Source organism: Rhincodon typus, chromosome 5, assembly GCF_021869965.1.
Source record: "Rhincodon typus isolate 14 chromosome 5, sRhiTyp1.1, whole genome shotgun sequence".
NCBI classification, from domain to species: domain Eukaryota; kingdom Metazoa; phylum Chordata; class Chondrichthyes; order Orectolobiformes; family Rhincodontidae; genus Rhincodon; species Rhincodon typus.
The window spans coordinates 4,948,621-4,974,302 of record NC_063336.1 but is presented as its reverse complement, the minus strand read 5'-3'; the positions used below and the strand labels follow the sequence as shown (position 1 = coordinate 4,974,302).

General features: G+C 42.7%; 1 protein-coding gene across 1 annotated transcript in view; it reads right to left on the bottom strand.

Annotated features, from left to right (window-relative positions):
* LOC109930964 (dynein axonemal heavy chain 8-like) overlaps nt 1-25,682 on the bottom strand; it is a 2,199,840-nt gene that overhangs the window by 277,436 nt on the left and 1,896,722 nt on the right. The window contains 1 exon segment of the mRNA XM_048596622.1: nt 4,061-4,147. Within this exon segment, the coding sequence (XP_048452579.1) occupies nt 4,061-4,147 (87 nt within the window).

Genomic DNA, 25,682 nt, shown 5'->3' with positions numbered 1-25,682 from the left:
TGCAGTCCTGCTACATCCAGTTGTGAATGGTGGTGGACAATTAAACAACTCACTGGAGGAGGAGGTTCCACAAATATCCCCATCCTCAATGATGGATGAGCCCAGCACATCAGTGCGAAAGATAAGGCTGAAGCATTCACAGCAATCTTCAGCAAGAAGTGCCGAGTGGATAATCCATCTCAGCCTCCTCCAGTGGTCCCCAGCCTTACAGATACCAGTCTTCAGCCAATTCGATTCATTTCACGTGATATCAAGAAACGGTTGGAGACACTGAAAACAGCAAAGGCTACGGGCCCTGACAACATTCCGGCAATAGTACTGAAGACTTGTGCTCCAGAACTTGCCACTCCCCTAGCCAAGCTGTTCCAGTACAGTTACATTATTGGCATCTATCTGGCAATGTGGAAAATTGCCCAAGTATGTCCTGTACATAAAATGCAGGACAAATCTAACCCAGCCAATTACTGCCCCATCAGTCTCCTCCTGATCATCAGTAAAGTGATGGAAGTTGTCATCAACAGTGTTATCAAGCAGCATCTGCTCAGCAATAACCTGCTCAGCGACACCCAGTTTGGGTTCCGCCAGGGCCACTCAGCTCCTGATCTCATTACAGCCTTGGTTCAAACATGGACAAAAGAGCTGAATTCCAGAGGTGAGGTGAGAGTGACAACCCTTGATATCAAGGCTGCATTCAATGGAATGTGGCATCAAGAAGCCCTAGCAAAACTGGAATCAATGGGTATCAGGGGGCAAATGCTCAGGTGGTTGGAGTCATACCTGGCACATAGGAAGATGGCCGTGGTTGTGTGAGGTCAATCATCTCAGCTCCAGGACATCTCTGCAGGAGTTCCTCAGGATAGTGTCCTAGGCCCAACCATCTTCAGCTGCTTCATCAGTAACCTTCCCTCCATCATAAGGTCAGAGGTGGGGACGTTCGCCAATGATTGCACAATGTTCAGCACCATTCATGACTCCTCAGATACTGAAGAAGTCCATGTTCGCACGCAACAAGATCTGGACAATATCCAGGCTTGGGCTGACAAGTGGTAAGTGACATTCTCTCCACACAAATGCCTGTCTTTGAACATCACGAATAAGAGACAATCTAATCACTGCCCCTTGTCATTCAATGGCGTTACCATCACTGAATCCCCACTATCAATGTCTTGGGGTTAACATTGACCAGAAACTCAACTGGACTCACCACATAAACACAGTGGCTTCAACAGCAAGTCAGAAGCTGGGAATACTGTGGCGAATAACTCATCTCCTGACTCCTTAAAGCCTGTCCACCATCTACAAGGCACAAGTCAGGAGTGTGATGGAATACTCCCCACTTGCCTGGATGATTGCAGTCCCAACAACACTCAAGAAGCTTGACACTATCCAGGACAAAGCAGCCCACTTGATTGGCACTACGTCCACAAGCATTCACTCCCTCTACCACTGACGCTCAGTAGCAGCAGTGTGTACTGCCTACAAGATGTACGGCAGAAATTCACCAAAAATCCTCAAACATCACCTTCCAAACCCATGATCACTTCCATCTAGAAGGACAATGACAACAGAAATATGGGGACACCACCATCTTCAAGTGCCCCTCCAAGCCACTCACCATCTTGACTCGGAAATATATCACCATTCCTTCACTGTTGCTTGGTCAAAATGCTGGAATTCCCTCCCTAATGGCATTGTGGGTCAACCCACAGCAGGTGGAATGTAGTGTTTCAAGAAGGCAGCTCACCACCACCTTCTCCAGGGCAACTAGGAACAGGCAATAAATGCTGGCCCAGCCAGCAACACCCACATTCCAAATATGAATTAAGAAAGAAAGTGCATTTGTAGTGGTGTACATTTCAACAAGAGCACTTTCATCAAGTGGATATTTCATCAAAAGGACTTTCTAGGATGTGCACTCTCCTGGATACCAGCCTATGAGTTCTCCTACACAAATTAGATCTAGTGGGTCTCTTTCGCTGAATTGAATCCGCATACTGGCAGCAACTACAATGGTTTACTGGGCAGACTCTGAAGGAAATTTTAACTGTCTGGCCGAGGTTTGGCTTTGTTTTGGGGTTTTCCTGTGACCTGACCTAGTCTCTTGTTCAGGGTATGTCCTGAGTGACGCTATGCCTTTTGTGTACTGGACATATCTGGGCAATTTTGCACATTGTCAGATAGTTGCCAGTGTTGTAAATGTATTGGAAGAGTTTTGCTAGGGGTGTGGAAAATTCTGGAGCACAAGTCTACAGTACAATTGCCAGAACTTGATGCTATCGGCCATCTCCACCCCAACTCCATTGATGTAGATAGGGGTGTGCTCTCCTCTGGTGAGACACGACACATCCAGCGATGGTGATGCTGGTGCCTGGGACATTGTTTGTAGGGTACGATTCCATGTGTATGACTATGACAGGCTGTTGCTTGACTTGAATGTCAGACAGCCCTCCTAATTTTTGCACAATCTCACAGATGTTAGTAAAGAGGACTTTGCAGAGTTGATAGGGCTGTTTTTGCCATTGTCGTTTTCATTGGCTAAGTTGATGCCAGGTGATATGCCCATTTTCATTCCCTTTTTCCTTTGTAGTGGTTGATACAACTGAATGCTTTGCTCGGCTGTTTGAGAAGGCAGTTACGAAGCAACCACAGTGTTGTGAGTCCAGTGTGGTGCAAAGCATTCAGGGTATTGCTGCTCCTATTCCTGGTTCTGGTTGCTGATTTTTAAGAACCATGAGGTTATGCTGCAGCTCTATAAAACTCCGATTAGACTATTGTGTTCAGTTCTGGTCACCTCATTACAGGAAAGATGTGGAAGCTTTAGAGAGGGTCCATAGAAGATTTACGAAGATGCTGCCTGGACTGGAGGACAGGTCTTATGAGGAAAGGTTGAGGGAGCTAGGGCTTTTTTCATTGGAGCAAAGAAGGATGAGAGGTGACTTGATAGAGGTGTACAAGATGATGAAATGCATAGATAGAGTGCATAGTCAGAGACTTTTTCCCAGGGCGGAAATGATTATTACGAGGGGGCATAATTTTAAGGTGATTGGAGGAAGGTATAGGGGAGATGTCAGAGGTAGGTTCTTTACACAGAGAGTGGTGAGCATGTGGAATGCGCTGCTGGCAGTGATAGTGGAGTCAAATACTTTAGAGACTTTTAAGCAACTCTTGGATAGGCACATGGAGGACAGTAAAATGTAGGGTATGCAGGGTAGATTGATCTTAGTAGGATAATAGGTGACACAACATTGTGGACCGAAGGGCCTGTACTGTGCTGTACTGTTCTATGTTCTATGTTCTCGTCTGGGGAAACTTCTTGGCTGAATGGACTGATGGTAGCAGACCATTGTTAAAGCTTTGACTTTTCAAGGAACACACATCCAACTCCTGGACTTGTCCCCATTTCAGTGTAAACTCGGGACCTTCTCTGGGGCTTTATGGTCAAAGTGCAGCAAATATTTCTTACATTCATGCTGTTCAGTGCTTTCCTTGTACCTCTGAAGGGTCTAGTCATTTAATTGTATTGATTTGGCGTGATTTACAGTTTTCTGAAGTGTGCACAACTTATTGAAATTTATAGAATGACTATTTCAGCAGACTTTTCAATTTTATGCTTAATGTCCTGCATTGTGTAGGGCAGCTCCTGAGCCAAGCTTCCCCTGGTATCTTACACTATTGCTGGGTTAAAATCTAGAATTTCTTCCTCCATTGCCTTGTGGGTCTACTTAAATAGGCTTCAGTGGCTCAAGAAAGCAGCTCGTCGCCACTTTCTCAATGGCAACGAGGGGCTGGCAACAAACGCTACCCCACCAGTTGCACCTATGTCCCACAAGTAAGTTAAAAAAAAGTGTGGGGATTCCAGATCAGGCCTCTGCTCCATGTCGGGCAGCAAAATGCCACACTTGTACTGGGAACTGAAGCCACAACCTTCTGATTTAGAGATAAGAGAGCTACTATTTGAGCCACAGCTAATAGAGCCAGATTCAGATGTCTTGAATTTAAACTTCACTGAGATTGAGTTGTTCATATGTAACAGCCTCAGAATTTGAACAATATCTCTCACCTGTCTATCTGGCACCATCATTGCTACTGTCCTAAATTGGATCTTTAGATTTTCTGGCAATTCTTGACGCCCTGCATAACCAGGATTCTGCAAGTGAGGGAAGAAAGTAGCATTGAATTGAGAAACTTGTTTAAAGTAATATTCCTAAACTGACATATTCCTAATTTAAGTGCACATCAAAGTAAAAAAATCTTTGCTGTCTGCTGGTAAAATATTATCTAAATGGAATCAGAAAAAGGAAAGTTGGTCAGGGAGCTTTAACGGGCCCAAATTATTTTACTCCTGTTGATTGAAAAGCAGGAAAATTCAGATTGGTTGTTACAAGCCCCTCCATCCAAGTTAATGTTTTGCAGTTGGCGTGTACCCAAATCTTGTACCCAACAGCCTTTAATTCCACTGTAACAGTGAATATTTCTGCATTTCAGCCTTAGGAGAAATGAAAGCGATATTTTTTGCCAGATTACTGGAAATAGCTGCAGTTAACTGTTGTGTATCAGAGAAGCTAATAGTAATGAGAACTTTTGACTTTTGGATGAGTAGAGGTGAAATGGTTTGCCAGTGTTTTGCAGAGTGAGGGAGCAGTTGTCAACAGGATAGCTGTTGACATCACAGGAAATGATGTTAGGTCATGTGACACAGTGACTTTTGATCCAGGAATCTCCCTGATATGTATTTGTTGCACATAGTTCAATATATAGTTCGATGCCCATCTCGAAGCACACATTGAAACTTTGGGCTAAATCTTATATTCTTTAGCTAACTGCAAGTTGTAGTGTATTTGTTTGAGAGATTTTTGCCACAAGGTCCCGCAAAATTTCATGCCATATCTTCCCAAAAATGCCTCATTAAGTACCTACCCCATCTCATGGTATGACTTACACCTTTGAAAGGCTGCTGTGCACTCAGACAAGCATTGGCAACTCATCATTGTTCCTAAGGGGCAATATATGGCACAGCAGCCACAAAGCTATACTTCCCACAGCACATGTGCAAAGAAATGTTTACCGATGAACTATTCTGAAGTCTGCAAAACACCTTTCAGCACATGTGGATCCTGTGCTTTTGCCAACCAAACTGACAACAACCCTGCCTGTTCTGGGTGTTTGTGCAGCTATTTTCCAGTTGTATTTAGCATCAAGAGAATGCAAGTGATGGCTTGTGGGGGATTTATGAGCTCCGTGTACCCTTTTACCTCATAATACCTTAACATCCCAGTTCCATTCATCCTCTTAATGTGCAGATTCCCACATCAAACATTATCTCCAATTATCATATGTGTCCCGTGAACTCTGACATTTCAATTTGATGTTGCCCACACTGCTCTTCTTCATTCCCCATGGAGACCACAATAGTAGTCACTGCCAAAAACACCACTCCCGGAAACCACCTGATGCTATGTACTCCCCGTACATCTTGAGTGTTCCCTGTAGCTGTCCTTTTTCCCATCTCTGCAAATGCTTCCTCTCCAAAGCCCTGACTCCCCCATGTCCTTTGATAGTGATCTCACCATTGCCCTGACTAGCAAAGTACTGCAAAGTATTTTTGCACTCAGAATGCTCTAAAATAAATATCTTTGCACAAGCCTTCAAATACCATAACTTATAATGCTAAAATAGCAAATTATATTTAGGAAGCTGTCTCCTTTACACACATATTTGGAATAATATATTGTGGTGATTCATTAGGTGGCTGTGGCATCAAATTCAAAGCTTATATAGAATATTACTTCAATGAAGGTCCCCATACATTGGAAAATAGTGAATCTAACTCCTTTATTTAAAAAGGGATGAAATAATTTTAACCAATTTATGAGCTTTTTTTTGAGGAAGTAATGCACAAAAGATAAAGAAGAACTCTACATTAATTTCCAGAAGACATTTAATAAGGTGTCACATGAAAGGTTATTGTGGAAGATAAGTCTCATGGTACGGGGGTGGGGGGTCTGTGTGACATATTGGATATGAATAGGGTAACTAACAGGAAACATAAAGTAGGCATAAATGCGTCATGTTGGGCCCGGTAGGCAAATGTATCAAGTGGCATGTTGCAGAGATTACTACTGGTTCTCTACATTTTACATTTTACATAAATGACTTAGATGAAGGAACCAAAGATGATTATAATAAGGTCAGCCAGCTGAACCTCATAAAATATCAGTTCCCTGATTGGGGGCTGTTAATCTGATCCAATCAGGGACATCTGACTGATAAATAAAAAGGGTGAGTGCCAGTATCACTGGCACACTGGTATGTGGCTCTGAATGTGATGCTACAAAAAAAAAATCAAGGACTGGCCATGTATAAATAAAAGGAGACTTGGTGGCAGGATGCTGGCCACTGGCATTACTTCACAGGTAGATTGGAAGATAAATTGTGAAAAACATGCAAGGAGGCTACAATGGGATATGGATAGGTTAAATAGTGTTGGCAAAGGAAGTATGATGTGGGAAAATGTGAAATTGTCCACTTTGATAAGAGAAACTAAAGCATATGAGCAAAATAGTGGGAGATTGTAGAGCTCTGAAATTCAGAGGATCTGGGTGTACTGGAGTATGAACTGCAAAAGGTCAGTATGTGGATACAGTAAGTAATTAGAAAAGCTAATAAAATGTTCTCCTTTACTGTGAGGAATTAACTATAAAAGTAGGGAAGGGCTGCATTCAATATAAATTATATTGGTGAGACCATATCTGAAGTATTGTATGCACTTTTGGTTGCCTTTCCTTAAGGAAGTGTGCAATTTTTTCTAATGCAATTAATACAAGTCTAGTAAACCTACCTGGAATAGGCATGCTGTCTTACGTAGAACACTATAACAGCAGGCTAGAATTGTATCTGTTGGGATTGAGGAAACGTGAGAAGTGACTAGATTAAGCAGGTAAGATTTCATGGGGATTTGTAGGCTGACTGTGGGAGAATCTAGAACAAGGGTCATTATTTCACCCACTTAAGACATGAGAATTATTTTCCTCAGGATTGAATGTCTTTGGAACTCCTTTTTTCAGGGTGGTAGAAGCAGCGACTTTGAAGATTTTGAATGGAGGTAGGTAGATCCTTGATGAACGAGCAGTTTAAGTTACTGGGGGCAGGCATGGATGTGGAATAATCAGGTCAGCCATGCTTTTATTTAAAGGCAGAGCAAGCTTGAGTTCACGAGTGACCTATTATTTGTCCTGATTTGCATCTTTGTAAAAGTTTCCCTTGAATTTACATAGCACCTTTATAACATCATAATATCCTGGCTTTCTTCACAGATGCCAAGCAAAACTTAGCAATGAGTCTCATTGGGACCTATTTGGGCAGATGAAAGTTAGGTTTTTAAGGGCCATCATGAAAGCGGCAAAGAGAGTTAGGGAGAGAATTCTGGAGTGTAGACAGAATAGCCACAAATGTACAGTGATTACCAACAGCACCGGTTCAAATCCTGCACTGGCTGAGGTAATATTAAAAAAAAATTCTTGGGCAGCACGGTAGCTCAGTGGTTAGCACTATTGCATCATGGTGCCAGGAGCCCGAGTTTGATTCCACCCTCGAGCAGCTGTCTGTGTGGAGTTTACACATTCTCCCTATGTCTGCGTGAGTTTCCTCCAGGTGTTCAGGTTTCCTCCCACTGTCCAAAGATTTGCAGGCTAGGTGGATTGGCTATGCCAAATTGCCCATAGTGTTCAGGGATGTCTAGATTAGGTGGGTTATAGGGGGATGGGGTGGGAGTGGGACCCTGTGAGGGTCAGTATGGACTTGTTGGGCCAAAGAGCCTGTTTCCACACTATAGGGATACTAAGATAAATTGGTAAGATAGTATTGGATGAGTGCCATTTTCATGGAGGGATATGTGCTGGAGGAGATTACAAAGATCAAGAGGGCAAAACCTTGGAGAGATACGAAGCAAAGGACAAGATTTTTCAATTAAGTTGTTTAACCATGAGGAAATTAACCAAGGTTGCTTAGCCAGGGATCATTAAAAGCAGAGTCAGGAGAATTTCTAAAGGGGAATAGAGAAATGGCAGAGAAGCCAAATGATCAGTTTCAGTTTTTCACTGAAGAAGGTACAAGAAATCTTGAAGAATTAGAGAGCCAAGTGACTAGGGAGGATGATGAGTTTAAGCGAATTAGAACAAAAAAAACCAAAGAAAATTACAGCACAGGAACAGGCCCTTCGGCCCTCCAAGCCTGCACCGATATGCTGCTCATCACAACTAAAACCCCCTACCCTTTCGAGGACTGTGTCCCTCTATTCCCATCCTATTCGTGTATTTGTCAAGACGTCCTTTAAAAGTCACTATCGTATCTGCTTCCACTACCTCCCCCGGCAGTGGGTTCCAGGCACCCACCACTCTCAGTGTTTCAAAAAAAACTTGCCTTGTACATCACCTTTAAACCTTGCCCCTCGCACCTTAAGCCTATGCCCCTAGTAACTGACTCTTCCACCCTGGGAAAAAGCTTCTGACTGTTCACTCTGTCCATGCCCTTCATAATCTTGTAGACTTCTTTCAGGTTGCCCCTCAACCTCTGTTGTTCCAGTGAGAACAATCCAAGTTTCTATAACCTCTCCTCATAGCTAATGCCCTCCATACCAGGCAACATCCTGGTAAATCTTGTCTGTACCATCTCCAAAGCCACCACATCCTTCTGGTAGTATGGCAACCAGAATTGAACACAATATTCCAAATGCGGCCTAACTAAGGTTTGAGAAAGCTGCAACGTTGCCTGCCAATTCTTAAACTCAATGCCCTGGCCGATGAAGGTAAGCATGCCATATGCCTTGTGGACTACCTTCTCCACCTGTGTTGCCGTTTTCAGTGACCTGTGTACCTGTACATCCAGATCCCTCTGCCTATCGGTACTCTTAAGGGTTCTGCCATTTACTGTATATTTTCCATTTGGATTAGACCTTCCAAAATGCATTACCTCACACTTTTCCAGATTAAATTCCATCTGCCATCTCACTGCCCATTCACCAAATGATCTATATCCAACTGTATCCTTTGACGGTCCTCATCGCTATCTGCAATTCCATCAACATTTGTGTCATCGGCAAACTTACTAATTAGACCAATTACGTTCTCCAAATCATTTATATATATTACAAACAGCAAAGGTCCCAACGCTGATCCCTGAGGAACCTCACTAGTCCCAGCCCTCCATTCAGAAACGCAACTTTCCATTGCTACCCTCTGTATTCTATGACCGAGCCAGTCTTTTTTTATCCATTTTGCAAGCTCACCTCTGACCCCGTGCGAATTTACCTTCTGTATCAGCTTGCCATGAGGGACCTTGTCAAAGACCTTACTGAAGTCCATGTTGACAAAATCCACTGCCCTACCCTCATCGATCATCTTTGTCACTTCCTCAAAAAACTCAATCAAGTTAGTGAGACACGACCTCTGCTTCACGAAACCATGTTGCCTCTCTTAATACGTCCACTGATTTCCAAGTAGGAGTAAGTCCTGTCTCGAAGAATCCTCTCCAATAACTCCCCTACCACTGACATACAGCTCATTGGTCTGTAATTAGCTGGATTATCCTTGCGACCCTTCTTAAACAAAGGAACAACATTGGCTATTCTCCAATCGTCTGGGATGTCCCCTGTAGCCAGTGAGGATACAAAGATTTTCCTCAAGGCCCCACCAATTTCCTCCCTTGCCTCTCTCAGTATTCTGGGATATATCCCATCAGGCCCTAGGGACTTGTCTACCTTAATGTTTGTCAAGACCCCAATACCTCCTCCCTTTTGATCTCAACATGACCCAAACTACACACCCTTCCCCCGACTCATCACCCACCAAGTCCTTTTCTATGGTGAAGTATAAGGAAGAAATTGTACAAGAGATAATAAGCCTGAAATGTCATATGACACAGAAAATTGAAAAGTGACTATAGAGAGTTGATGCATTGGTAATCATATTTCAAAATTCCATAGATTCTGGAATGATTTCAGCAGATTGCAAGCTTGCAAAAAGGAGCAAGAAAAGATGAGCCACTGACAGCATCTGAACACATGGCTACAGAACTGGTGTAGGAGGGAGGGCTTCAGATATGTGGATCATTGGGATACCTTCTGGGGAAGGTGGGACCTGTACAAGAAGGATGGGTTGCACTTGAACTGGAGGGACACCAATATCCTGGGCGGGAAATTTGCTAGAGCTCTTTGGGAGGGTTTAAACTAGTATGGCAGGGTGTTAGGAACCAGAGCTATGGATCAGAGGATGGGGTAGCTGGTGTACAGGCAGATACAGCATGAAGAGAGTCTGTGAGGAAGGACAGACAGTTGATAGGGCAAAGTTGCAGTCAGTACGACGGATTGAAGTGTGTCTATTTTAACACAGCAAGTGTCAGGAATAAGGGTGATGAACTCAGAACTTGGATCAGTACTTGGAGCTATGATGTTGTGGCTATTACGGAGACTTGGATATCACAGGGGCAAAAATAGTTGTTGGATGTTCCAGGGTTTAGATGTTTCAAATGAAATAGGGAGGGAGGTAAAAGAGGTGGGGGAGTGGCATTGCCAATCAGGGTTGGTATCACAGCTGCAGAAAGGGAGGTCATCGTGGAGTCAGTATGGGTGGAAGTCAGAAACAGGAAAGGAACAGTCACTTCATTGAGAGTTTTCTATAGGCCTCCCGATAGCAACAGAGACACTGAGGAACAGATTGGGAGGCAGATTTTGGAAAGATGAAGAAGTAATAGGGTTGTTGTCATGGGTGATTTCAACTTCCCTAATATCGACTGGAACCTCCTAAGTGCAAATAGTTTGGATGGAGCAGATTTTTTCAGGTGTTTCCAGGAATGATTTCTGACTCAATATGTAGATAGGCCGACTAGAGGGGAGGCCATATTGGATTTGGTGCTTGGCAACGAACCAGGCCAGGTGTCAGATCTCTTGGTGGGAGACCATTTCGGTGATAGTGATCACAACTCCCTGACCTTTACTATAGTCATGAAGAGGGAGAGGGGCAGACGGAATGGGAAAGTATTTAATTGGGGAGGGAAAATTACAATGCTATTAGGCAGGAACTGTGGCACATAAATTGGAAACAGATGTTCTCAGGGAAATGCACGACAGAAATGTGGAGGTTGTTTAAGGAGCAGTTGCTACAGGTACTGGATAGGTTTGTCCCACTGAGGCAAGGAAGGGATGGTAAGATGAGGAACTTTGGATGACAAGACATATAGAACATCTAGTCAAGAGGAAGAAGGAAGCTTACTTAAGGTTGAGGAAACAAGGATTGGACAGAGCTCTAGAGGGTTACAAGGTAGCCAGGAAGGAACTGAAGAATGGACTTAGGAAAGCTAGAAGGGGAATGAAAAAGCCTTGGCGGGTAGGAAAAACCCAAGGCATTCTATACTTATGTGAGGAACAAAAGGATGGCCAGAGTGAGGGTAGGGCCGATCAGGGATAGTAGAAGGAACTTGTGGCTGGAGTTGGAGGAGATAGGAGAGGTCCTTGATGAATACTTTGCTTCAGTATTCACCAATGAGAGGGACATTGATGTTTGTGAGGACAGCATGACACAGGCTGATATGCCCAAACAGGTTGATGTTAGGAAGGAGGATGTGCTAGAAATTTTGAAAAATATGAGGATAGATAAGTCCCCTGGGCCAGACGGGATACACACAAGGCTACTACAGGAAGCAAGGGAAGAGATTGCAGTGCCTTTGGCTGTCACTGTCACTCTGGAGTAGTACCTGATTATTGGAGGGTGGCAAATGTTATTTCCTTGCTCAAGAAAGGGATTAGGGATAATCCTGGGAATTACAGACCAGTCAATCTTTTTTCTGTGGTGGGCAAATTATTAGAGAGGATTCTGAGAGATAGTATTTATGATTATTTGGAAAAGCACAGTTTGATTAGAAATAGTCAGCATGGCTTTGTGAGTAGCCAGCCATGCCTCACAAGCCTTATTGAATTCTTTGAGGATGTGACAAAACACATTGATGAAGGTCGAGCAGTGGATGTGGTGTATTTGGATTTTAGCAAGGCATTTGATATGGTTTCCCATGGTAGGCTCATTCAGAAAGTAAGGAGGCATAGGATTCATGGAAATTTGGCTGTCTGGATACAGAATTGGTTGTCCAATAGAAGACAGAGGATGGTAGTAGATGGAAAGTATTCAGCCTGGAGCTCGGTGACCAGTGGTGCGCCACAGGGATCTGTTCTGGGACCTCTGCTCTGTGATCTTTATAAATGACTCGTATGAGGAAGTGGAAGGGTGGGTTAGTAAGTTTGCTGATGACACAAAGGTTGGTGGAGTTGTTGATAGTGTGGAGGGCTGTTCTAGGCTGTAATGGGACATTGACAGGATGCAGAGCGGGGCAAAGAAGTGGCAGATGGAATTCAACCCAGAAAAGTGTGAAGTGATTCATTTTGGAAGGTTGAATTTGAATGCAGAATACAGGGTTAATGGCAGGATTCTTGGCAGTGTGGAGGAACAGGGATCTTGGGGTCCATGTCTGTAGATCCGTCAAAGTTGCCACCTGAAATGATAGGGTTGTTTAGAAGGCGTATGGTACATTGGCTTTCATTGGCAAATGGATTGAGTTTAAGAGCTGCGAGGTTATGCTGCAGCTCAATAAAACCCTGATTAGACCACACTTGGAATAATGTGTTCAGTTCTGGTCACCTCATTATAGGAAGAATGTGGAAGCTTTAGAGAGGGTGCAGAGGAGATTACCAGGATGCTGCCTAGACTGGAGGGCAAGTCTTATGAGGAAAGGTTAAGGGAACTAGGGCTGTTCTCATTGGAGCGAAGAAGGATGAGAGGTGGCTTGATAGAGGTATACAAGATGATGAGAAGCATAGATAGAGTGAATAGCCAGACACTTTTTCCCAGGGCAGAAATGAATATTACGAGGGGGCATAATTTTAAGGTGACTGGAGGAAGGTATAGGGGAGGTGTCAGAGGTAAGTTCTTTACACAGAGAGTGGTGGGTGCGTGGAATGCACTGTCAGCGGTGGTAGTAGAGTCAGATACATTAGGGACATTTAAGCGACTCTTGGACAGGCACATGGATGATAGCAAAATGTAAGGTATGCAGGGTAGTTTGATTTTCGAGTGGGATAATAGATCGGCACAACATCGTGGGCCGAAGGGCCTGTACTGTTCTATGTTCTGTGTTCTATATTCTATGACATGTTTGCCTTACAACAGTAATAAAGAAAACACTGGAATCTAACATAAAGGACAATCAATCAACATCAGGTTAAAAATGATCTGGTTGGGCATAGTCAGCATGGATTTGTGAATGGAAAATTGTTTAGCAAACCAGTTGGAGCATTTTGAGGACGTTAACAAAATTGATGAAGGGCATGTTGTGTAATTGGATATTCAGAAGGCATTTAAAGTCACCCCAGGAAGTTGGTTAGCATACTTAAAGCAGATGGGATAGTAGGTAATGCACAGGCATGGATTAAGGATTGCCTGATATTTAAAAAAAAACAGAATTGGAATGAATGGGCCAATCTCACACTGGCTGACTGTGACTGGTGGGGTACTGCAAGGATCAATACTTGGGCCCCAGATGTTCACAATATATATCCATGATTTGGAGATATAATGTTTCCAAATTTATAAATGGTATAAAGCTAGGCAGAAAAGTGTTGAGGAAGATGTAAAATATTTCAAAAGGATTTGGAGGGGCTTCTTGGCTAATATGGTGCTAGTTAAGGAAAGTGAGGAAAAGCCAGGGAACTATACACTGGTGAGACTGATGTCAGTGGTGGGTAAGTTTTTTTTCTTTATTTATTAATGAGATGAGGGCATCGCTGGCTAGGCCAGCATTTATTGCCCATCCCTAATTGCCTAGAGGGCAGTTAAGAGTCAACCACATTGCTGTTGGTCTGGAGTCACATGTAGACCAGACCAGGTAAGGATGACAGTTTCTCTCCCTAAAGGACATTAGTTGTTGTTGGAGGGGTTTCTGAGGGACAAGATTTACATTCCTTTGGAAAGGCAAGGACTGATAAGGGATAGTTAATATGGCTTTGTGCATGGGAAATCATGTCTTACTAATGTGGGTTTTTGAAGAAGTGACAAAAGATTAAAGGTTGAGTGCTAGAAACTGTCTGTAAGGACTTCAGCAAAGCATGTGACAAGATTCAGCATGGTAGATTGGTAAACAAATTAGATCACATGAAATCCATTAGGGAGCTAGCCATTCGGATACAAAATTTCCTTTAAGGTAGGAGGCAGAAGGTGGCAGTGGAGGGTTTTTCAGACTAGAGGCCTATGACCAGTACTATGCTGCAAGGATCAGTGCTGAGTCCACTGCTTTTTGTCACTTATATAAATGGCTTGGATGTGAACATAGGTATGGTTAGGAAGTTTGTAGCTGACACCAAAATTGGTGGTGTAATGGGCAGTGGAGAAGGTTGAGTACAACCAGGTCATGATTAGATGAGCTGATGGGCCAAGGATTTTTAGATAATTTGGATAAATGAGGTGTTGCATTTTGATAAGACAAATTGGGGCAAGACTTCTGCACTTAATGGTAGGGTACTGGGGAGTGTTGCTAAACAAAGACTTGGGGTGCAAGTTTGTAGATCCTTGAAGGTGGAATCACAGGTAGACAGGGCGGTGAAGGTGTTTGGCAAGCTTGCCTTCACTGCTTAGTGCAGAGTGTAGGATTTTGGATTTCCTGTTGTGGCTATACAGGATGTTGGCAAAGCCACTTTTTAGAATACTGCAGTCAATTCTGGTCTCTCTGCTACACAAAAGATCTTAAAGATTTATAAAGACGTTGCTGGGATTGGAAGGTTTGAGCTGTAGGGAGAGGCTGATTAAGGTGGGGTTATCCTGCCTGGAGAGTCAGAGGCTGAGGGGCACGGATAGGATGAATAGCCAAGTCTTTTTCCCAGGGTAGGAGAGTCCAACTTGGAGGGCATAGATTTAAGGTGAGAGGGGAAAGATTTAAAAGGGACCAGAAGGGCAACATTTTCATGCAGAGAGTGGTGTGTGTATGGAATGAGCTGCCAGAGGAAGTGGCGGGTGTGGGTACAGGTACAACATTTAAAAGGCATTGGAGTACATGAATGGGAAGGGTTTAGAGGGATATCAGCCAAATGCTGGTAAATGGGACTTGATCAGTTTACCATATCTGGTTGGAATGGACAAGTTGGACCAAAGGGTCTATTTCCATGCTGTATAACTCATTCTTTAACTCTAGTGATTGGGAGAGAACACAGAAGATGGAATGTTACGTGGAAAAATGTGAGGTTATCCACTTTCACAGGAAAAACAGATGTAGAGTATTCCTTAAATGTTGAGAGTTTGGCAAATTTCCCTGTGGAAAGAGACTTGGGTGTCCTTAACAATAAGTCACTGAAGGCTAATGAGTCAGACGCAACAAGCTATTAGGAAGGTTAATGGAGTGTTAACTTTCATTGCAAGGAAATTTGAATACAGGAGGAGTGTGATCTCACTTCAGTTGTGTAGAAGCTTAGGCAGGTTGCATCTGGACTACTGTGTGTAGTTTTAGGCTTGTCTCAGGAAAGATATTACTGCCATAGAGTGTGATGTAGCTTCACCTCAGATTTGTTTCCAGGATGGTGGGACTTCCCTAGAAGAGATTGGGCAAACTGGACCTGTATGCTCCAGATTCTTGAAGAATAAGAAGTGATCTCATTGAAATCTGAAATACCAAAAGCAGTCAACAGGATAAATAAATGTAAGATGTTTCAGTGGGTTAGTCACTGGGTCTTGGTAGTAAGAAACGGTGCAGTCGACATGCCCTGCAGTTAGGGGATTCTAGATGAGGCAGCAAAACCCAGTGGCCACTGAACCTGCCATGCATCCTCTAATCCAGCCTTAGCAAAAAGGGAGAATATGTGTCTCTGCCTGTGAGATGTGACAGATGTCTAAAGATCACTCTTTAAAGGATTTTGTGGCAAATAACTCCAAGACCATAATCTTGACTGCTATTGCAAAGCATCGTAATCTTGGGTGTAAAGTCCTCACTGGAGGCACAGGTATCAGGGACCATCTGCTTGGAGAGTCATAGTCTCTTTGGTAACAGTTCAGTCACAAGAACATAGAAGCATAAAAACAAGAGTAGAACTAGGCCATTTAGTCCTCTTAGACCAATCTGCCACTTTCTGATATCTTGCTTCATATACCTTAATACCATTTTCTTTCAGCATTGCTGTATTGCTTGCTTCTTAAAATATTTTGATTGTTTAAACCATATTATTCTTATTTGGGAACTTGGTGGAGAAGTAAAGATGAATGAGTTTTTGATTTGCAGTTCTATGAAGGTTACTTTTTTAGAAGGGCCAGGAACTTTTTTTAAAAAAAAAATTACAAAGAAATCGTGTGACTTAAGCTAAATGACAAGACAATGTACCTGGTGAGATAACTGTCCACCCCATGCAAGTTCCCCTCCAAGCCATTCTCTGCTTGTTATTCCTTCAGCATTGTTGGGTCAAAATCCTGGATCACCCTCTTTAATGGTATTTAAGATGTAATTTCAAGCAAATAAACTTCAGTGGATAAAGAAGGCAGTACTGAGGTGCAATAAATGCTTACCTAGCCAGCACAGTCCATATCCCATGAATGAATATTTTTTTAAAAATGAGCTTTACAACCCAGCAAAGGACATACAGAAAGATTATAAAAACAGGTTCAGAGAGAAAAGATCTATGCCGGCAGAAGGACAGTATAGTTTTGTCAGGAGGATGTTTGGTCAGCGTGGATAAAATGGACTGAAAGGTCTGTCTTGATGCTGTATGCTTCCATTTCTCTATTTAGAAAAAAGCCTTAAAGTATTTTAGCAGTCTAAGTAGTTGGGATATAGAAAATCCTCAGGTTTCTTTTCTTAGAGTGCAGTGAGTTAGCTTGTAGATTTACAGAATTCTTATTGTGGGAAAGCAGGCCTGACCCTCTGAAGAATATCCCACCCAGATCCACCGCATCCTTGTAACCCTACATGTCCCATGGCTAACCCACCTAGCTTACATATCTCTGGACACTACCTGCAATTTAGGATGGCCAATTGACCTAACCTGCACATCTTTGGACAGTGGGAAGAAACCCGCACAGACATGGGGAGAATGTGCAAACTCCACGCAGACAGTCACACAAGTTTGGAATTGAACCTGGGTCTTTGGCACTGAGGCAGCAATGCTAACCACTGAGCCACTGTGCCATGTCTGTGTATCTTGGGATAAGATGGTAATGGAGAGAATCAGATCTGGTGAACATACAGAAAATGTGCTGAAAGGAAATGTTTGCAACCTCATCTGTTGAGTAAAAAGTGAAAATTGAAGGTATAATTTCCTGGTATTGAATTCTGTAACATAATATTATGTACCTTCCTTTATGCTGTTTACATTAAGAGATTTCCAATTGTCTTGGATATATAGTTGTTTTCAGGAATTAGTTGCATTCTATCTGTGGCAAGTGCCTATTTTTCATAGGTAAGGAGTTAAAAACTGTGCACAGTCCTCTAGGTATGGTCTTGCCAAGAAATCATTACCTCTATAAATAATACACAGAACTGCAGATGCCGGATATCTGAAACAAACAAACAGGAATTTGCTGGAGGAACTCAGCAGGTCTGGCAGTATCTGTCCAGAGAAAACTGAGTTAATGCTGCGACACTGCTTCAGAACTAGAAAAAGGTGGTATTTATGTTAATGACAGAGGTTTGGAGGAGTAAGTGGCTAGACGGAGAGGGAGCCGAGAGAGAGAAAAATTGGTAGGTAGACAAAGAGATTGTTGATAATAAGCCAGGGAAAAAGAGATGCTAGATAGGTAATAATGGGGATGATGAGTAGTTGAAAATGGGATGGCTGTGCTGAAATTTACCATGTCATTGACAGGACGTGGTGTTGTCGATTTGGGTAATAGACAAGAAAGAAATTGTTCATACTCTGAAATTGTAAAACTGTGAGTCCTGAGGGCTGTAAGATGAAATGTTTATCCCTCCGACTTGCAGAGAGCTTGCCCGGAACATTGCAGCCTCAAACAGAATTGTTGCATGCTGTACCACATGTTAAGTTTCATTGACTCATGAACAATGATACCCAAGATCCTGTGATATTCATAACTTAAAGTTTTGGCAAAGATGTATAGCTTGGGTTGTGGATGACGTTGTTGGCTTGCTCGCCGAGCTGGCTTGTTTTTGTTCAGATGTTTCGTCACCATGCTAGGTGACATCATCAGTGGACCCTCCGATGAAGCAATGTTATTCTACTCCACTTGGAATTTATACTGTCCAGTCTGTATTGGTGAGTACTGTCATTTCTGATTTTGATCTGTATCCATACAGCTCAAAACTGGAAATGACAGTACTCACCATATCAGACCGAACAGTATAAATTCCAAGTGGAGTAGAATAACATTGCTTCATCGGAGGGTCCACTGATGATGTCACCTAGCATGGTGATGAAACGTCTGAACAAAAACAAGCCAGCTCAGCGAGCAAGTCAACAACCTCATATTCATAACTATCCACCCTCTCACCATTTAATAAATATTCTGCATTTTTGCTTGTTTGACCGAAGTGGATAACTCCAAATTTATCCACATTGTAACCAATTTGCCATTTTTTTTGCCCACACATTTAGACCTTCAAACCCCCTTGAAATTTTATATCCAGATAGCTCTGACTCTGCCATTACATCATATGCTCACAGTTGCCTCCTATTCATAACCCTCATGTGTCTCCTCTGATCCCATGACCTTCATAATTCTGCCCTCCCTGCGCTATGTTGCTGCTCCTCAACTCCAATAGCCTCAAGTTCTGAAGATATATCCTCATCCACCTGAAACATTTCTGGCATACAGGTGGAGACCAGCTTTACCCAATACCCGTGCATTGCCAGGGCAGGCGATGACAGCCCTATGATCTGACAAAGTTCTTAATGCTGATTCCTCTTTTAACCTGTGGTGGGCTGCAGGAACCTTTTACTCAAAAGGGTAATCCCTTTCAGCTCTGAAGAATCTTTTAAGGCTTTACCTGCCAGAATTTGCCTGACCACCACCTCACCATGCCTGCCTTCAGCTAGATTGGGGCAACTAGCTCCTTCGTAGTCATAGTGGACAGAAAAGAGTCCTTCAGCCCGTTGTGTCTGTTCTGTTCAAAAACAACCACCTAACTATTCTAACTCTATTTCCATCACTTGGCCCATTGCCTTGTCATTGCAAGTGCGCATCTAAATATTTCTTAAATGTTTTGAGGGTTTCTGCCTTTCTCTCCCTTACAGGCAGTGAGTTCCAAATTCTTATCGCCTTCAAGGTGAAAAAGACGTTCCTCACATCTCCTCTAAACCTCCCTACCCCTTACCTTAAATTGATCCTTCTATGAAGGGGAAAAGTTTTGTTCTGAACACCCTTTGCATGCCTGTCATAATTTTATACATCTCAATGATGTTTCTTCTCAATCTCCTCTGCAAAGAAAACAACCCCAGTCTGTTCAAACTCTTACCATGATTCAAACTCTCCAGCCCAGGCAACATCCTGGTAAATCTCCTCTGCACCCTCCCCAGTGCTATCACACCCCTCCTATAATGTAGATTCCAGAGATGCACACAATACTTTAGCTATAGCTTAAACAATGTTTTCTATAGTTCTGCCAATAACCTCCTTGCTCTTAAACTCTATGCCTTGGCTAAAAAAGGCAAGAATACCATACCATCTGCTTCTTTTTTAAAAAATTATTTAACATATTTTTCTAATCAACCTGTTCAGGGATGTTATTACACATCTTTAGAGCAGGCTGGACTTGAACCTAGACTTCTCAGTCCAGGGGCAGGAATATTACCATTGCACCACAAGAGGGCTTCTTTTTAAGATTTAGTTAACTCTATTTAGGTCTGTTTTTAAAAAGTATTTTTCTTATTTAACATAAAGTATTGTCCTCATCTACGAACCTGGTCACTCTTCAGAAAAATCAATCAAGTTGGTCAGACATGACCTCCCCTTAACAAAACCATGCTGACTGTTCTTGAATAATCCCTGTCTCTCCAAATGTAGTTAATTCTGTCCCACAGAACTGATCCCAATAGTTTCCCCATGACCGAGGTTAGACTGAAAAGCCAGTTTATCCATTCCTGAATAATGGCACCACATTGGCTGTCCTTCAGTCCTCCAGCACCTCTCCTGTGGCCAGACAGGAATTGAAATGGTAGCTACCTTCACAAAATAATTGAGCTTTTAATGAAGCCCTTCGCTACTTTATCAGCCTAAGTAAGAATGTAGGCAAACTCTGTAGGCCTGCACTGCCCTGGTACTCTCGACAAGTTTGATTTTTCATAAACAGAGGCAAGATGTTAGTATACTCAATCTTGAGTATTTCTTTTTGGATTCCAGCTTGATCCAATGCTTGAAGTTCCAGCTCTTTTGATTTCAGATGATATCACCAAGGTGCACCATAAAGCTGAGAAATGGAGTGTGTGAGAGGCTCAAGGATTGGTCCATAAGATCATAATATGGCCATAAGCCGTAGGAGCAGAAGAACAAAGAACATAAGAAGCAGGAGCAGGAGTAGGCCATCTGGCCCTTTGAGCCCACTCTGCCATTCAATAAGATCATAGCAGATTTTCTTTGTGGCCTCAGTTCCACTTACCCACCCTCTCACCATAACCCTTAATTCCTTTACTGTTCAAAAAATTATCTATCTTCGCTTTAAAAGCATTCAATGAGGAAGCCTCAACTACTTCACTGGGCAGGGAATTCCACAGATTCACAACCCTCCTCAATTCAGTACTAAATCTGGTCCTCCTAATTTTGAGGCTATGCCCTCTTGTTCTAGTTTTACCCACCAGTGGAAACAACCTCTGATCCTATCTATTCCCTTCATAATTTTATATGTTTCTCTAAGACCGCCCCCCTCATTCTTATAAATTCCAATGAATATAATCCCAGTCTATTCAGCCTCTCCTCATAAGCCAACCCTCTCAACTCTGGAACCAACCTGGTGAATCTCCTCTGCTCCCCCTTCAGTACATCCTTTCTCAAGTGAGGAGACCAAAACTGCATGCAGTACTCCAGGTATAGCCTCACCAGCACTCTATACAGCTGCAACATAACCTCCCTGCTTTAAACTCAATCTCTCTAGCAATGAAGAACAATATTCCATTTGCCTCCTTAATAACCTGTTGGACCTGCAAACCAACCTTCTGTGATTCATGCACAAGGACACCCAGATCCCTCTGCACAGCAGCATGCTGCAATTTTTTACCATTCAAATAATAGTCTCTTTACTGTTAATCCTACCAAAATGGATGACTTCACATTTATTAACATTGTACTCCATCTGCCAGACTTTTGCCCACTCACTTAAGCTATCTATATCCCTCTGTACACTTTGCTCTACCACTCATCTTAGTGTTATCCACAAACGTTGACACACTACATGTTGTCCCCAACTCCAAATCATCGACGTAAATTGTAAACAATTGTGGTCCTAACACTGATCCCTGAGGCACACCACTAGTCACTGTCTGCCAATTAGAAAAGCACTCATCTATCCCCATTCTTTGCTTCCTGTTACCAATCCTCGATCCATGCCAATACATTGCCTGTAACACTGTGCACCCTTAACTTATGCAGCAGCCTTTTGAGCGGCACCTTGTTGAGTGCCTTTTGAAAATTCAGATACACCGTATCTACTGGGTCCCTGTTGTCTGCTGCACTCATAATGTCTTCATACAATTCCAATAAATTCGTCAAGCATGACCTGCCTTTCATGAACCCATGCTGCTTCTGCCTAATGGGACAATTTCGATCTAGATGTCTTGCTATTTCTTCGTCAATGATAGATTCAAGCATTTTCCCCACTATAGAAGTTAAGCTAACTGGCCTATAATTCCCCACCTTTTTTTCTACCTCCTTTTTAAACAGTGGTGTCATATTTGCTGTTTTTCAATCTGCTGGAATTGCTCCAGAGTCCAGCCAATTTTGGAAAATTACCACGAGTGCATTTGTTATTTCTCCCACCATCTCTCTTAGTACCCTGGGATGCATTCCATCAGGGCCAGGAGACTTGTCCATCTTTAGCTCCATTAGCTTGCCCAACACTATCTCCTTCATGATAATGATCATGTCTACGTCCTCACCTACCTTAGTCTCTCTTCATCAATTACTGGCATGTTATTTGTGTCCTCGACTGTGAAGAGCGACACAAAGTACCTGTTCAATGCCTCAGCTACTTCCTCATTTCCCATTATTAAATGCCCCTTCTCATCCTCTAAAGGACCAATGTTTACATTAGCCACTCTTTTTCATTTTATATATTTGTAGAAATTTATCTGTCTTTACGTTCTGAGCTAGTTTAGTTTCGTAATCTATCTTACTTTTCTTTATGGTTTTTTTGCGGCTTTCTATTGACATTTAAAGTTTTCCAAATCTCTTAGCTTCCCACTGGTCTTTGCCACTATGCCTAATCTTTCAATTTGATAGCCTCACTTATTTCCTTAGACATCCATGGCTGATTACCCCTTTTGTTACAGTCCTTCCTTTTCACTGGTATATATTTTTGCCGAGCATTTTGAAAAATTGTTTTGAAAGTCCTGCATTGTTCCACAACTGTTCCCACCACAGAGTCTTTGCTTCTGGTCTACATTTGCCAACTCCTTCCTGTTCCTATATCTCCTTTGTTTAAGTACAGGACTCTGGTATTGGATTTTATCTTCTCACTTTCCATCTGTATTCTAATTTCAACCATATTGTGATTGCTCCTTCCAAGACGATCCCTAACAATAAGATCATTAATTATTCCTGTCTCATTACACAGGACCAGATCTAGGATAGCTTGCTCCCTTGTCGGTTCCATTACATACTGTCAAGAAAACTATCACAGATACATTCAATGAGCTCATCCTCAAGGCTGCCTTGACTGACCTGGTTCAACCAATTGACATGCTGATTAGAACCCCCATGATAGCTGCTGTACCATTTCTACAGGCATTAGTTGTTTCTTTGTTTATTGCCCGTCCCAATGTGATGTTATTATTTGGTGGCCTATGGACTATGCCAATCAGTGACTTTTTATTCTTAGAATTTCTAATTTTCACCCAAATGGATTCAACCTTATTATCCATAGAACCAAATCATTTCTCACTGCTGCCCAGATTTCGTCCTGAATTATCAGCGCTACACCACCACCTCGCTTAACTTCCTGTCTATCTTTCCAAATAGTCTGATACCCCTGGATACTTAATTCCCAGTCATGACCATCCTGCACCCATGTCTCTGTAATAGCTACTAAATCATACTCATTCGCGATGATTTGCGCTGTTAACTCATTTACCTTGTTTTGAATGCTATGAACATTTGGGTAAAGTGCCTTTACGCCAGTTTTTATACCTTCTTTTTGATTCTAACACTCCATTAATAATATCTCCTGAGTTTTTCTTCCTCTTAATTTCCTTCATAGTTCTTGATGTAGTTAAACCCTCCTGCGTAAATGTTAACCTGCTGTTTCCTTTTCCATTTACTATTATAATTCCTGTGGATTTCCCTTTCCTTCCCCCAATCACTAGTTTAAAGTCCTAGTGACCACCCTATTTATTCTTTTCGCGAGAACACGGGTTCCAGATTGGTTCAGGTGGAGACCATCCTATCGGTACAGATCCCTCCTGTTCCAAAACAGGTACCAATGCCCCATGAAATGGAACCACTGTTTCCCAAACCACTCCTTTAGCCACATGTTTTGAACATAGAACATAGAACAGTACAGCACAGTACAGGCCTTTCGGCCCACAATGTTGTGCTGACCTATTATCCGACTCGAAGATCAAACTACCCTACATTTTACTACCATCGATGTGACTATCCAAGAGTTGCTTAAATGTCCCTAATGTATCTGACTCCACTACCATCACCATCAGCGCATTCCACGCACCCACCACTCTCTGTGTAAAAAACCTACCTCTGACATCTTACCGATACCTTCCTCCAATCACCTTCAAATTATGCTCCCTTGTGATAGTCATTTCTGCCCTGGGAAAAAAGTGTCTGGCTATCCACTCTATCTATGCCTCTCATCATCTTGTACACCTCTATCAAGTCACCTCTCATCCTTCTTTGCTCAATGAGAAAACCCCTAGTTCCCTCAATCTTTCCTCATAAGACCTGCCCTCCAGTCCAGGCAGCAACCTGGTAAATCTCCTCTGCACCCACTCTAAAGCTTCCACATCCTTCCTTTTCTGAAGCGACCAGAACTGAACACAATATTCCAAGTGTGGTCTAACCAGGGTTTTATTGAGCTGCAGCATAAGCTCGCGGCTCTTAAACTCAATGCCCCTGCCAATGAAAGCCAACACACCATATGTCTTCTTTACAACCCTATCAACTTGGGTAGCAACTTTGACAGATCTACGGACATGAACTTCAAGATCCCTCTGTTCCTCCACACTGCTAAGAATCCTGCCATTAACCTGCATTCAAATTTGACCTTCCAAAATGAATCACTACACACTTATCCAGATTGAATTCCATCTGCCACTTCTTTGCCCAGCACTGCATCCTGTCAATGTCCCATTACAGCCTACAACAGCCCTCCACACTATCAACAACTCCACCAACCTTCGTGTCATCGGCAAACTTACTAACCCACCCTTCCACTTCCTCATACGAGTCATTTATAAAGATCACAGAGCAGAGGTCCCAGAACAGATCCCTGTGGCGCACCACTGGTCACCGAGCTCCAGGCTGAATGCTTTCCATCTGCTACCACCCTCTGTCTTCTATTGGACAGCCAATTCAGTATTCAGACAGCCAAATTTCCCTGATTCCCATGCCTCCTTACTTTCTGAATGAGCCTACCATGGGGAACCTTATCAAATGCCTTGCTAAAACCCATATACACCACCTCCACTCCACTTCATCAATGTGCTTTGTCACATTCTCAAAGAATTCAATAAGGCTTATGAGGCATGACCTGCTCCTCACAAAACCATACTGACTATTTCTAATCAAACTGTGGTTTTCCAAATAATCATAAATACTATTTCAGAATTGTCTCCAATAATTTGCCCACCACAAAAGTAAGACTAACTGGTCTGTAATTCCCAGGATTATCCCTAATCCCTTTCTTGGAAATAACATTTTCCACCCTCCAATCATCTGGTACCATTCCAGTGGACAGTGAGGATGCAAAGGTCATCGCCAAAGGCACACCCATCTCTTCCCACGCTTCCTATAGTAGCCTTGTTAATATCCCGTCTGGCCCATGTGACTTATCTATCCTGTTTTTCAAAACTTCTAGCACATCCTCCTTCCTAACATCAACCTGTTTGAGCATGTCAGCCTGTTTCACACTGTCCTCACAAACATCAAGGCCCCTCCTTCTGATGAATACTGAAGCAAAGTATTCATTAAGGACCTCCCCTACCTCCTCTGACTCAGTGCACAAGTTCCCTCCACTATCCCTGATTGGCCCTATCCTCACTCTGGCATCCTTTTTTTCCCTCACATAAGTATAGAACGCCTTGGGTTTTTCCTTAATCCTACCCAGAAAGGCTTTTTCATACCCCCTTCTAGTTTTCCTAAATCTATTCTTCAGTTGCTTCCTGGCTACCTTGTAGCCTACTGGCACCCTGTCCAATCCTTGCTTCCTCCACCTCAAGTAAGCTTCCTTCTTCCTCTTGACTAGATGTTCCACATGTCTCGTCATCCAAGGTT